The 15,098-nt window shown below is 43.1% G+C and overlaps 1 protein-coding gene across 2 annotated transcripts; it reads left to right on the top strand.

Moving 5' to 3' along the window:
• Nucleotides 1-2,165: 2,165 nt before the first annotated feature.
• On the top strand, nucleotides 2,166-14,592 carry cep70 (centrosomal protein 70). 2 transcript variants are annotated; one of them, XM_085348204.1, is made up of 12 exons: nucleotides 2,166-2,310; nucleotides 2,655-2,754; nucleotides 3,099-3,222; nucleotides 4,331-4,511; nucleotides 4,996-5,147; nucleotides 11,952-12,057; nucleotides 12,155-12,277; nucleotides 12,377-12,526; nucleotides 12,663-12,831; nucleotides 13,935-14,043; nucleotides 14,124-14,203; nucleotides 14,487-14,592. In XM_085348204.1, exons 1-12 carry the CDS (start codon nucleotides 2,302-2,304, stop codon nucleotides 14,546-14,548), a joined length of 1,365 nt encoding a protein of 454 aa, XP_085204330.1. In that variant the 5' UTR covers nucleotides 2,166-2,301; the 3' UTR covers nucleotides 14,549-14,592. The 2 variants fall into 2 exon arrangements, with proteins under 2 accessions (XP_085204330.1, XP_085204329.1); XM_085348203.1 differs by lacking the exon at nucleotides 2,166-2,310 and adding an exon at nucleotides 2,425-2,547.
• Nucleotides 14,593-15,098: the final 506 nt, after the last annotated feature.

The raw sequence follows: 15,098 nt of genomic DNA, 5'->3' as shown, positions 1-15,098 counted from the left end.
CGGTTCGAGCCCCGGCTTGGACAGTCTCGGTCGTTGTGTCCTTGGGCAAGACGCTTCACCCGTTGCCTACTGGTGATGGTCAGAGGGCCCGGTGGCGCCAGTGTCCGGCAGCCTCGCCTCTGTCAGTGCGCCCCAGGGTGGCTGTGGCTACACTGCAGCTTGCCATCACCAGTGTGTGAATGTGTGGATGATTGTGCAGAGTGTAAAGCGCTTTGGGGTCCTTAGGACCAAGTAAAGCGCTATACAGACCATTTACCATTTAATCTATAGAGTCAAACATACGGGAATAGAAATACATTTTCCGTGTCGGTTTGGATGAAAATGAACAGGCTGATAAGTTTGCAAAAGCTGCAACAAGAAAAAGTCATGTAGATATGAATATAATATACAGTAAAGGTGAGGTTAAAGGAACAGAGCAGGGAAAGGTATATTATTATAGTATACAGAGAGCAGTGGGACACTGTAGAAGAAGTCATAGAAGTAAAAGAAGATATCATTTCAAGAGTAAGATTTGGTCACATAGGTTTAAATAACACTAAAAAAGATGAACAAGAATGAGACAGGGAATTGTGAACGTTGTGGACCACAGGAAACATTTGAACATGTGATGTTGGAATATGGTAAACATAGACGGGAAAGACAAATGCTCAAATCTGAATTGAAGAAGAATAGAGTTCAATTAAGGGTAAAAGAAATATTTCAAAGGGACACAGGTGGTGTAGTTTATAGGGAAATATTTGATTTTTTTTTGTTTGTTTTTAATATTTTTATTAGGATTTTCTTCATAGTAACAGACAAAGACAAAAGAAAACCAGAACTTAGCTCAGGCTGTTTTGAGGCACATACAAGGCAGTTGAGGTAAACCATAACCCCTCCAGGAATCAAAACAAATCACAGTAAGACCAACAGTCAGGCAAATTAATTCAGTTTGGGAAAGCCCTGCAACAAGGAGGATGCCAGTACAGGTCCGACGTAGATATGGGTCCCAGGCCTGTGGAAAGAGTCCAAGATGGAGTTGAGCATACAAGTTATATATTCATTGGGAATACAGTCCGTACAATGTTATGCCAGGATTTCTTAGTTGGGATGGCTAGCCTGCCCCAGAGGAGCAGGATATTGTTTCTGGATGAAAAATAACAACTGGAACAGCCTCTTGTGTTTGCCTTAGAAAACCAGATTGTCCATTACTCCCAGTATAAGAACTAGAGGGTCCAGAGGAACAGCAGGAATGAAAATAACTGAAAGCACTGTTGCAACATCAGACCAAAACCTTAGAATTTTCCCACATGACCAAAAACAATGCATAAAGTCCCCCCCCCATTCACATCTAACATACAGGGGAGCGGTTTACATCTGTTTTACTTTTTAAAGAGGGTGTGATGTATGCACAATCAATACATCACACAATTTTGAACTGAAACGATTTATCTTGGTTACAGACAGATATCCTAGAGACACAGGCCCAAATCTCCTGCCAGTCTGGACCATTTCTAGAGCGGCCTAGGTCTCTTTCCCAAGCCTGTTTAGCAGCCAGGAAGTGAGGGGCTGAGCCGGAGTATCCTTTAAAAGGAACTAATGGAAATATTTGGGTTTTTAAAGAGCAATAAGTATTTATATGAGACCATAGGTGTAAAACTGTTCCGATCCACACTCCAGCCCAGAAGGTGGCGGTAATGCACCTGAAGTTTGACAAGATAGACGAAGAAGAAGAAGAGAGGGGGGGGGATACCTACCTTGGCACGACACCTGTCGGATAGTTTGCTTGTTACACTTGTTTGAAAAAAAAAACCCTGTCGGATAGTTTTTTTGTGTAAGCTGATTGGTGAACAAGTCGAATAACCACTTCCTATTGGTTTACTATAGTGACATCATCGCGCACTTATTTGAATGACGGAAGGAGCATATTTTCTGCATGAGATGTCTAAAAATTAGCAAAGTGTACATCAACAGCTGGTAACTTAAACTAAATTAACCAGCCTTCTTTGTTCACTACGTTTGCTAAGCTAACGTTCAGGGCCAACGCTAACTTGTTAGCTACTAGTGCTGCTAACACAGTCTGTGCCTGTTTGCTCGATTACAATTATATTTTTAAGTGGACGTTTATTTATCGACTTTCTACAGGAAATACTTACAGTAAGGACTTAATTTAACCACTTTAGGGAGTCTAAGGTGAATGAATGTGAATGGCTGAGTAAAGAATACATTAAACGAAGGTTCCCGAGTTGTGTTGAGACGCCAAAAGAAGAGCTTTTCACTGAAGCCCTTTGGACACTTGTTGATTTCTTTCTGCAGACCGAACCGATGAAACAGGTAAGCTACGTGATTAAAACAGCATGATTAAGGTGGTCCGAGGCTGCTGGGTTGTTGGATCGCCTTTCATACACTGCTTAGCGACCGCTCTCCGATACACGAGCTGCATTGTTAATGAAAGCTGGGTTTACGTTGAGTGGGACGTTTTTACGCGTGGATATGGACTTCAGGACTACTTATGCTTTACAGTCAAGAAATCAAACATATGTTTATCTGTGGAGCTACAAGCAGTTTCAGGTAGAGCTGTATTTGTGTTAACTGGAAAGTGTTGAACTCCGCTGTCAGTGACGGTTTGTAAATGGCCTGTATTTATTTTATTTTATTTTATTTTGTGTGTGTTGCAGCAGGAACAAGTGGAGTGGGATGACGTGAACAAACGTTTACAACATCATGGTTTTAAACCGGTGTTTTTTGCAGATCCCGCTGAGAATAAGAGTCCTGCAGGTAAGAATTGTCACTACGAGACTTTATCAAAGGTCACGTGTTACGGTGGCCGAAAGTGAACAATCGTATCAGGCTGAAGACTGTAACAACTATACATGGAAACAAAAATCAGAATTGAAGACGGCTAAGGACAGAGTGTTTAAAATTAAAGTGGCTCAACAATATAGTTACTGTGTTAAATGTCAATAGATTTAATTTACATGCAACTTTAAATGAAAAGAATGATTTAAATGGTCTTTTTGTTGTTTACTTGTTTATAAATTCTACTTTGAGTTTTAAGCAAAATGTTTGGCTTGTCAGTGTGATTTGATGAGTAATGTATACGGTTGTCTGTGTGTTTGCAGATTTGGTCCTTCTGGACAAGAAGTCGGCTGCTGAGCTGAGGACAACTCTGAGGGTGATGCTCACAGACTCGGAGAGAAGGCAGGCCCTGATCCAGGAGCTTGTCATGTCCAACAACCAGCTCAAGTAAGTTCAGCACTGTGTAAGAAACATCCTAAGTGGTGCTGGGATGTTATTTAGTGATGTTTTCAGTGAAACATGTTTGTAACTATCTGTTTAAACATGGAAACTGTAAATAGCCCCCCACCCCAAGGACATTATTGCAGTTACGAATGTCATCTTACTGGACTGAACCTCAGACTGTCCTGTAACGTGGCTAGGAGAGCTGGGGTCTGTTTCAGTGACACATGTGCAATGCTACTGCTGGATATTAATAATGTATATGCAGTGTTGTATAGACCACCTGTCCTGCTGTCATTTAACCTCTCCAACATCAGATGAGTATCAGGAACACACATTTCTTGATCCTCACAGACCAGTACAGGCATGAAATGTGAGACTGGGTGGCACACTGCTGAGATGGAGTCTGTATGGAGCATGTATGCTCACCAAGTGTCGGGCAGTTTCTGTTGGTGCTTGGCTTTTCTCCAACAGTTCAGCTCTATTCAATTCAGTTTATGTTTATAGGGCCAAATGATAACAGTTTCCTCAAGACGCTTTATATTCTCAAGCAAAGACTCCAAATTAGAGCAGAGAAACCCCAACAATCATGTGACCCCCTATGAGCAAGCACTTTGGCGACAGTGGGAAGGAAAAACTCCCTTTTAACAGGAAGAAACCTCCGGCAGAACCAGGCTCAGGGAGGGGCGGGGCCATCTGCTGTGATTGGTTGGGGTGAGAGAAGGAAGACAGGATAAAGACATGCTGTGGAAGAGAGACAGAGGTTAATAACAGATATGATTCAATGCAGAGAGGTCTATAGAAGAAAGCAGTCCTACATATTTGTTTAATATGAAGGACATATCCTGGTCAAAAATGACTCCAAGGTTCCTCACAGTGTTATTAGACGACATGGTGATGCCATCCAGAGTAAGAGTCTGGCACATTCTTCTGGCTACATGTGCTCTTCTTTTCTCACCCTTTGAGATTTTAACTTGTTGATGCTGTTTTAATAATTTTACGTAGAAGTTTGAAGTCATGTTGCCATAAAGTATTCAGCGAGCCGTTCAGGGCCTTAGGACTACACAAACTGCAGTCAGCAGGTGCAGACATGCTTTGCTTTGTGTGTCGTCAGAATGGAGGTTCAGGAGCACATGAGCCGAGCAGCTCAGCAGTGTCAGAGGGTCACAGAGCTGGAGGAACTGTTGGACAAGGTGAAGACCAGAGTCCAGGATCTGGAGGACCGCTACCTTAGCAAGGCAGTCCAGCAGCACAGCCACACACAGCAACTGCAGAAGGAAAAACTGGAAGCACACGTGGGTCGTTCAGCTTTTTATTTCACTGTCTTTGAATTTCCCGTTAACAAAAGGGCATTTACAAAGAGTCAAAACAAACGGCACAAGCACTCGAAGCCACAGTTACTTCTTACAACTCGGCACCAAGTAAATTAAATTTCTTTTGGAAGTCTTAGTCATGCTGAACAGCTCTGTGCATGTAAAACACTGAAAAAACACTATAGTTCATATAAGCAGATGTCTCCAGGTGTCTGCTAAAGTTTACATGATGTGAACATATTATCTGTAATGAACAAAGTCACCAAAGTTAACACTGAACCTTGAGCTGTTTCCCAAACATTTAACAGGCTACCCTGAACTCTTTAAGATGAGTGTAGGTGTTTATTTTCATCGACTGCATGTTTTCTCATAGAGCACACATTTAAACATTAATGTTATGTTTCATGTTTCAGTGGTTTGCAGTTTCCGTGTACTGGTAAAAGAAAAACCTTCTGCGTACTTTCAGAGACGGTGTGAGATTCTAGAGCAAAAGCTGTCGAAACAGAAAGAGGAGGCAACCCAGCTTCAGAGGAAACTCCATTTCATCACCAAAAAAGAAGAGCAGCGATTGGCTTTGCAGCGTCAAGCCTCCCAGCAGAGGTCTCCTGCAGATCAACAGTAAGATATTTGAAAACCTCACACACAAGATCATTGAACAGTGTGTAAAGTCTGTTCTAGACTGTCTAGGGAGGGCAGTCAGCCATACTGTTGTGCAGATCTGTAGAGGAGGGCTCATATCAAATAATACTACAACAATACCAAGTCAAAGTGAGCGTATCCACATCAGTCAAACATGGCATGTTGTAGCAGGGCCCATGCTCAAAAGTCAGGCCTGTGCCCCAGACGTGCTCAGACATGCAGACGGGAACATGCTGTGAGTTTTTGGGGAAGTTTGACTGAGTCAGCGAGGCTTAATCTGACCTCAGATTGCCTCAAATTTGGCCTCATTCTACCCCTCTAAGTCAGAGCACCAGCAGAAGAACCTGGAGGAAACAGACCAATCTGACCCAAGGTCAGTGCACGTCACATTGTCAATGCGATGTCTCGAGAACAATGCGATGTAGGATTTTCAAATTGATACCATAGTTACATGTAATAAAAACAAATCGGAGACTAGTTTGAATCCTGGTGACCTCGACTTCAAGGTCAGGGGTCAGGTTTTCTGAAAATTCAGTGAATGCAATAACTTTAAAACAAGGCGATTCTGAACCTGTTAGGAGGCTGAGGGCTAGTACTGGCTGCTGCTAGCAGTTTCAGATCTCTCAAAAGATGTCTAGTTGGATTTGTATCTTGGTTCCGGCTGAGCCACTTAAGGACATATACAGACTGGTCCTGAAGCCAGTCCTTTGTTATCTCAGCTGTGGGCTTAGGGTTATTGTCGTTTTGGACGATAAACCTTTGCCCAGGTCTGAGCTTCAGAGCCATCTGGAGGCCACTGTGCTCATTAGGACCATCGGTGCTGCAGGGATTGTTCTGTAGTCTTTCCCAGATCTGTGCCTCGATACAGTCCTGTCTCTGCGGTCTGCAGACTGCTCTTTGGACTTCAGGACTTGTGCCCTGACATTCACTGTCAACTATAGGATCTTATATAGACAAGTGTGCTACTTCACAACATGTATCCAGTCAACTGAATTTACTACAGGTGGACTCCAAGTTGTAGAAACTAAAAGATAAGCAGTCTAAGGAGCTTGGAAAGAAAAGCTTCTGGACTTCTTTAAGTTTCTTGAAGGCAAGGCAAGGCAAATTTATTTGTATAGCACAATTCAACAACAAGGTGATTCAAAGTGCTTTACAGAGACATTAGAAACAAAAACAAATAAAAAGCATGATTTAAAATTGATTAAAACAAGCAAACAAACTAACTAAACACACACATTTCACACCTGTTCGCGCGATCTGAACCCTTATCGTAAGGGGAGCTACCAGTCCTTCTGTGGACGAGCTACTTTCTATTTTAAATTCCCTGAATTTAAAATACTCTCTAGACCCAGTCTAGACCCAGCTGGGGAGCTACCCAGAGCTCTAAACCCACTTAACAAACAAACAAACAAACAAACAAAACAGTATATAAAATCAAAACAGATAAAATCAGAACAGTAGATAAAATCAGTAGTTAAATGTAAGTTTTGAAATTTAAACTTAAAAGTGTGGATTTGGTGCTTTATTCAAATGCAGCTGAGAACAGGTGAGTCTTCAACCTGGAGTGTTTCAGCTGATCTGAGGCTTTCTGGGAGTTTGTTCCAGATATAAGGAGCATAAAAGCTGAATGCAGCTTCTCCGTGTCTGGTTCTGACTCTGGGAACTGATAAAAGACCGGATCCAGATGACCTGAGGGATCTGGAAGGTTCATACTGGGTCAGGAGGTCACTGATGTATTTTGGTCCTAAACCATTCAGAGCTTTATAGACCAGCATCAGAACTTTAAAGTCTATCCTCTGACGGACAGGCAGCCAGTGTAAAGACCTCAGAGCTGGACTGATGTGGTCCACTTTTTTGGTCTTAGTGAGGACTCGAGCAGCAGAGTTCTGAATGAGCTGTAGTTGTCTGACTGATTTTTTTAGGTAGACCTGTAAAGATGCTGTTACAGTAATCAAGCCTACTAAAGATGAATGCATGGACTAGTTTTTCCAGGTCCTGTTGAGACATCAGATCTTTTATCCTTGATATATTCTTGAGGTGATAGTAAGCTGACTTTGTTATTGTCTTAATGTGTTTTTCTAAGTTTAGGTCTGCATCCATCACTACACCCAAATTTCTCGCCTGGTTTGTGGTTTTTAGATGTATAGATTGAAGTTCTCTGGTGACCTGTAATCGTTTTTCTTTGGCGCCAAAGACTATTACCTCAGTTTTGTTTTTGTTTAGCTGGAGAAAATTGTGGCACAACCAGTCATTGATTTCCTCAATGCATTTACCAAGAGCCTGTACAGGGCCTCGGTCTCCTGGTGACATTGTGATATATATTTGTGTGTCATCTGCATAGCTGTGATAGTTTATTTTGTTGTTCTTTATAATCTGTGCCAGTGGGAGCATGTAAATGTTAAACAGAGGGGGTCCCAAGATGGAACCTTGGGGAACTCCACATGTGATACTAGTCTGCTCAGATGTGAAGTTACCTATTGATACAAAGTATTTCCTGTTTTCTAAGTATGTTTTGAACCAGTTTAGTACAGTTCCTGAAAGACCTGCCCAGTTCTCCAGTCGTTTGAGTAATATGTTGTGGTCAACTGTATCAAATGCTGCACTGAGATCCAGTAAAACTAGGACTGACATTTTTCCACTGTCTGTGTTCAGACATGTGTGTTTCACCTCTCATCTGAGAAGCTTCTTCAGTTCTAAGAGCAACTGGTGTAATAAAAGCTGGGACTCTCCACTTCCTCCTCTTAGAACTGAAGAAACTTCTCAGATGAAACACCTTCAAAGTAGGGCTGGGCGATATGGCCTAAAATTCATATTGCGATATAATTTGAAGCATGTGCGGTAACGATATATATCAGGATATATTCTTTTCTTCTGTATAACGTATTTTTCACACTATAAGGACTTAAAATCCTTTAATTTTCTCAAAAATCGAGAGTGTGCCTCATGTATGATTTCTGGTTGTGCTTACTGACCTCGAACCGATTTTGGCAGAAATCTGTTAAAAAATGTTTTAGTACAACTTTGGTAAGCAGCACTGCTTGATGGATGTCAGAGCATTACGCTGCCGTAGTGAGGAGCTTCGCGAAGTAATCTGGGTCCAAAACTCCGTCAGTTCAGGTCCCAAAGTCAAACGAACACTGAGAGTTAAACTGTCTAAATTATTTCATCTTTAATTAAATCATCAGCGTTGCTGCTTTACCAGGTGTAACAATTAAGTTTAACATCCATGCAAACAGAATTTATTAAATTTAACAGAGTTAGAAGTTAACAGGAAGTTAGCTCGCTAGTTTCCACCTAAACATTTCATACCGTGTTCTGACAGAGATTTTTTTAACTAATTCAAATGTACAGCTCTGCTATCACTTCCAACATAAATGAAGACAGAAAACTAAACAGCAGTGGCGTTTGCAGGGTTACTGGAGTTGGACTAGCTGGTATATAATGTTGTGCTACGTGACTGCTAGCGACACAGCTATGTTAGCATAACATTAGCACAGTGAAGCTGGAGGATGAAGCCAACTTTTTTTCCACACGATAAAAGTTAACGTGAGGGATTCTGGTGGTCAGGGACAAATGCAGTCGCATAGCAGGATGCTGTACACGGGGCAAACTTCAGTCAGGAGAACAACTGAGATCATTCATCCACAATACGAGGTTAGTCATTAATATACTGCAACAACATGGGAACAGAGCAGCTGCAGAGAATTCAACATTAATGAATCAATGTTACGGAAGTGGAGGAAGCGCAGTTTTTGGCTTCCCCCATATTTCAAAAGTGCTTCATCTCTTTGCTGTGACTGTCGGCATAATTTGCAGATGATAATGGCTGTAGCCGCTGCAACGCTTTCGGCCAAAGCCAGCGCAGCTTGATGACATCATCAACACGCGCTATCGCAATAGAGCGATATAGTCTAAATCTCTATCGTTGGCCAAATTTATATCGTTTCTATCGTATATCGCCCACCCCTACTTCAAAGAAATCCAGACCCTTTTCTTTCCGAGCTCCTTAGACTACAATGACCTGGATGACTGACAACCTTCACAGACTAAAAGATGAACACTTTTGTTAAAGTTACATTTATTTATTTTATGAATTTGCATTTTATGAATCCAGTTTCAAACAAGGCTGACAAAATGTGGAGCCAGTGAAGGGCAGTGAATACTGTAAAACCCTTGTAGGTTGTACTGTGAGGGGAATCGGGTGTAAACATCTGCCAAGTCAGTTATGTGGTAAAGAGCAGCTTGTTCTTAAGCAGCCTTGGGCCCTCTATGGCCCACTGTGAGTCCTGGTATCAGGAGGAAGTGTTGTTATTTATTTATATAACAGCGAATCACAACAACAGTCGCCTCAAGGTGCTTACTGTTGTAAAGCAAACACCCCACAATAATACAGAGAAGGGACGGAAAACCCATCAGCAACCGCTTTGCTGATTATTTTGATAGTTGACGAATTTGCCTAATATTTCTTCAATTAGTCGATTAATCAGCGATTATCTCAATAATAACCGTAGGGCCCAGGCCCACTGTAGGGCCCCGTGCCCACTGTAGGGCCCAGGCAGGGCCCAGGCCCACTGTAGGGCCCAGGCCCACAACTTAATTGTTGTGACACGTGTTAGAAACGCAGAGAGGTGTGCTCGATTTGCCACACGGAGCAGCGCGAGAGTAAAGAGATGATGAGATTTGTCAGTTGCAGGTCTTTTGCCCACAACCAAGATGACAGACCTTGCCGACCGTACATACAATACACAAACATCACATTGGGGAGACAGGTCAGGATAGGTAGCGAGGAAAAAAACATCAAAATGTGTAACACAGAAGGATAATACAGGAATGCACAGATATCAACACACCACAGCACAATAAACACAGACAGCAACATGGGAAAGAGTTCCAGTGTGTACATCTGATCTGGGACCGCTGCAATCTTTCGACTGCGCCTCCAGCTGACCCGATGTCCACATCAGAGGGGAGGTAAGCGTTGGAGGTGGCGTTGGATCCGGGGTAGGGAGGGTGATGCATCAGTGAGTGCTTATCAGTATCAGTATATGTGTGCGTGTCCATAGTAGGGCTGCCACAAACCATTATTTTGATAGTCGACTAGTCACCGATTATTTTTGCGATTAGTCGACTAATCAGATCATCATCCATTGAACGTAAAACGTACTGCTTATTGCACCAGCAGCATCTGCTCTTATATAACTATCATTAGCTTACAGCTTTAAGTGTTTAAGGTGCTAACTAAGAATAAAGCCAAGATGATAGTTTAATGAATTTTAATGAAATTTGCAGATTGTTTCGGTGGAGTTTAATAAACTCCTTGCTATCTAAAATATAACAGGACACCGGAGTAAATTCTGGAGCATCTCACACTTCTGATAATCAGCTGTCTGCTTGACGTTTATTCAGCTGTGTAAAAACTATAACTTTAATCTCAGCCAAACCGATTTACTCAGGAACAAATAAAACACTGAAAAAAGCCAAACAATAACAGTTTTAAGTTATCTAAGTGACTCATATATCATGTTTAACCTGAGTAGCGAAAGACGGCGGTGGGTTTGAAAACGATTTGCCGGGAGTCCGCTGTTCTCACGGCTCTAGTTAGCCTAGCCCCCGGCTAGCTATCGAGCTAGTGGGTAACAGACGTCTCCGAAAACGTCGGAGCGCTTTTGAAAATATGTTAAACGTTTATTTTGTGACCCAGAAAGAATAATAAGAGTAATATTAAAACTAACTAGCTGCCACCATTGTTGGAAACTGAGCAGGGCCGCGCTATGAATTCTGGGACACAGCTTCTTCTTCTTCGGGGTTTAACGGCAGCTGGCATCCTTGTACGTGCAGTGCTGCCATCTTCTGTTTCAGTCCGTTATTACACTCTTAAATCCTGCTACTTATTCCTGCGTCTTTTGGGATCTTACAAAGCTTCAAACGACGCGTCGACTATTAAATTAGTCGTCGACGATTTTGATAGTCGACTAATCGTGCCAGCCCTAGTCCAGAGTTCAGCTGAGACAGTGTCCTTCGCCCTGCCAGGCTTAGTAAACAGTCTTCCAGCCAACCCAGGTGGCCTTGCAGGGAAAGGGAAGGAACAGACTCAACACAGTCGTTATCAGGGAGTTGTTGTTCAGTTCCAGCCTTGAGCCCACAGCTGGCACCAAGGGGTAGCTGCATTATGATGGTAATTTTTCTTTTGCAACAACTCATGAGAATTTCAAGCTGTTCTCTAACACTCCGACACCGACACTGGTCTCTCAATCTCCTGTTGGAGAACCGTGAGCTTCCCCATGATGGTATCAAACTTGCGCTCCGTGGTGTTGTCATTTTTTGCTCGGAGAGCCGATTCTGAAAACTCACAACTGCAGTCAGCTGTTCTACGATGTAACCCAATATACGCTCAGAGGTGTTATTCTGAGTATTCACGGCAGCTGTAAAGCACGAGGGAGGGGCTAATAATCGGCTCAGTCATTTTTAATGATCGTTGAAAGCCCAGATCGTAATCAAGATTAAAATTCGATTAATTGAGCAGCCCTATCGTCAGTCACACTCCATTAGAAATGGTCATGCACTGCATTGTGACTCATGATAGACACAAAATCCAATTTAAGTAGAAACTGAACTCCCACTGACAAACAAAAAACCTCCAAATAGTGTTTAAATATGAGTCTCGTGAGTTTTTTGCTGTCCAGACTTTAACCGTGTGAAGAGGACCAAAGTGAATTTGACCCCTGTTCCTGAAATTAAACAGAATTTCTGTATCCAGGAGTTCATCTCATTTCTCATTCGCAGAGCCAACTTCCTGTGGAGCTCGCCAAAACAAGACGGCACAGCTGAGATTAGCGAGCTCATCAGTGACCCAGCCAAGGAAGCCCGGCTGTGTGTCTACTATCATCATGTAAGTGTGACTTGATGTGGTCTCGGGCACGTACTGCTTTGAGCCTTTTTTCCTGACATAACAGAAATATTTCTTCTTTTCTTTCCTGAAATTTCAGCTGTTGAATGAGATCAGTGCAGTTGTAACTGATCATAAAGGTCCTGTGAGAGTGCACAGACCGGACTTCCAGGATGTCCTGTCTACACTGAAAGTGTGGGCAGAGCAGCTCCATCTGCTGAAGGTAAACACCAACAACCTGCCAAACTATCTCGAGCCCTCGGTTAGGTATGTGACGTTTGCTTTGAAGATGAACTTCCTGTGCATGCGTGCTTGTACGTAGGGTCTTCAGTGCAGTTTAAAAGAACTGTCTGTCAGACTAATGCCCTTACAACCATGCGATGGTGGTTATAACACTGACGAAGCAGCAGAGGTTGGAGACATGTTGCTGCTTGTAGACGCCATGCTGGAAAATGCCTCGGCTGATGATAAGGTACAAGTTTGTTACTCTTGTTTGTAGTACTTTATCAGGCTGTTGTGTAAATGACACTGCAGGGCGCGGTGGCTCACATGTCTGAGCGTATACTTCAGAGAAGCCTGCTTATTGCAGCGTTTTCTTTCCTTGTTAGGTCCTCAGAAGCCCCACTCGACACACTCTGGAGTCCATGGTGTCTCATTTTCAGAAGCTGTTTGACGTCACCTCTCTGAGAGGAGTGTACCCCCGTATGAATGAGGTCTACACTAAACTGGGAGAGATGACCAATGCCATGAGGAACCTTCGAGATATCCTTGATCTAGGTGACTTACACACAGTGCCTAGTTATGGATGTTATTTATGCAGTATGACAGTCTGGGCTTCTATCAGCATCTCCTGGACACATTTTCCTTCGTTTGGATTGAAACCCTGAAGTTAAAAGTAACTAAGAGTCATTAAAATAAGCAAACTCACTCCTGGAGGCAGAGTAGACCTGTACGAGGAGGTACTAGTGCTAATGCCATCCATCCATCCATTCGCTTCCGCTTCTCCTTTTCAGGGATAGCTGTCATAGGGCGAGAGGCGGGGTACACCCTGCCTCTCGCCAGTCTGTCGCAGGGCCAACACACAGGGACAGACAACCATTCACACTCACATTCACACCTAGTTTGTGAATAATTTGGATTATCCAATTAACCTATCCCCACAAGCTGCATGTCTTTGGACGGTGGGAGGAAGCCGGAGTAACCGGAGGGAATCCACACAAACACGGGGAGAACATGCAAACTCCACACAGAAAGACCCCGGCCTGATGGTGGAATTGATTGAACTCAGGACCTTCTTGCTGTGCGGCAACAGTGCTAACCACCGTGCCACCGTGCTAATGTCCTCATGATAATCCATTGTTTGACTGTATAAACATGTGGATGTGAACTGCTCGTTCTTCACATCCAAGATATTCCAAAGTACTGCACAGTAGTGCTTAATTAAAACTCTTGGCAGACACACTGTCCAGAGTAAACTAAAAACAATGAGTGTTTGGAACATAAGAGCAGTGACTGTAGAGGCCTGGACCTGCCGAACACTGCTACTCCCTGCAGGTAGCATCACCTACACTTATCTGCTAATGCACGCCTTGGCCACTAGATGGGGCCGACTGACAAAAATGAATATTTGTATAACTGTATCGTCTTCTTTGTTTTTGTGTGGTTAGATTAGTGTCATGTCTCCACTGGCTGTGACTCTTTGTTTTCGATTACTAACAAGCATCTTCCTCCTGACCTTGACCACAGCAGTAGCTTTCATAACGGCTTCTTTTTCATGCTGCTTCCATAATCAGGAGAGTCTTCCATATTACACTGAATGGATTACTGTCATTCAGCATCATTCAGCATGAGACTAACAGGGCTGTCTGTGGTTTTGTCAGACGGTGGTGTTTCTCCTGCTGAAGTTGTGAAACATGTGTCCAGACTGGTGTCCTCCATTGAAAGCATGGCGAGGTTCCCTGAGCTGCTGGGAGACATTGATATTGACAGGTTTGCTTTTCTCACACATGAGTTGGACTACCAGATGGCAGCTGCTCAGGCCTGCTTCAATCTTTGCTCCTGTTTTTCAGCATCATCATGAAGGTGAAACAGCACGAGGAGTTCTTCCCTGTGTTCCATGCCCTGGTTACAGGAATCTTACAGACTCTAGGTAAATTCAACCAACTCTATTTATTTTATTTACAAATGACTTCTTGGTAGAAATAAATCCAGGACTCTCATCCAATATTACTGAGGAAACATGAAGATGAACAGATCGTGGTGTTTCCAGGAGCTCTCAGTCAGAATCATTGTGGTGTTGGGTGCCTTCCGAGCACTGACTCGTTGTGAACTGCTCGTTGTCATGTGATTTTAAGACGATCCTGGGCTGGGATTGGCCGAGCTGACTTTAAGCCTGAGATTTCTACTGCTGCTCTTCTCTCTGTGTGTTACAGGAGTGAGCCACCTAGACGACATCTTGCCAGCTCTGAAGGCTTTGACAGAAACAGCACAGTGACCTGATCAGCTTTTTGTTTTTAGTCAAACCTCTATTTTATAAGCTGCCTGAAAGCATGGCTGATGCTGTTTTCACCTCTGTGTGGATGATGCCAGCAGATTTTTACACTTTTGATACTTACCATTGTAAACCTGGCAGGAGTAGATGAGTTAAAGGCACGATGTGATGGTGGTGGTGCCGTAGGAGGTGTGGTCTCTGAAAATCACGTCAGTACTGTCAGCACTTGTGTTTGACATGTGTACATAGCTGTAACAAAAGCAGGCCCCAAACATGGGAGGAATAAAGCATTTGTCAGTTACTAGCAGTTTGATGTCTGTGGCGTCTTCATTTGGTTTGGTGAGCGCAGCGTCCACACACGTCTCATAGATTTATACTCCCAAGCACTAAGAAGCAAAACTGTTCCAGCTGTAAACGGACGAACGCCTCACATTGAGCTGGTTAGCATACCGTGTTACTGAGGGAAGCACAAAATGTTGCGCTTTAACTAGGGCTGAACGATATATCGCATTTGCGATAATATCGCGACATGATCAAGTGCAATTTTCTAACC

The sequence above is a fragment of the Diplotaxodon limnothrissa genome, linkage group LG23 (genome assembly GCF_057381915.1).
Source record: "Diplotaxodon limnothrissa isolate DT_005_m linkage group LG23, D_limnothrissa_male_GT1.1, whole genome shotgun sequence".
Taxonomy (NCBI): domain Eukaryota; kingdom Metazoa; phylum Chordata; class Actinopteri; order Cichliformes; family Cichlidae; genus Diplotaxodon; species Diplotaxodon limnothrissa.
This window is presented reverse-complemented; position numbering and strand designations above follow the sequence as displayed.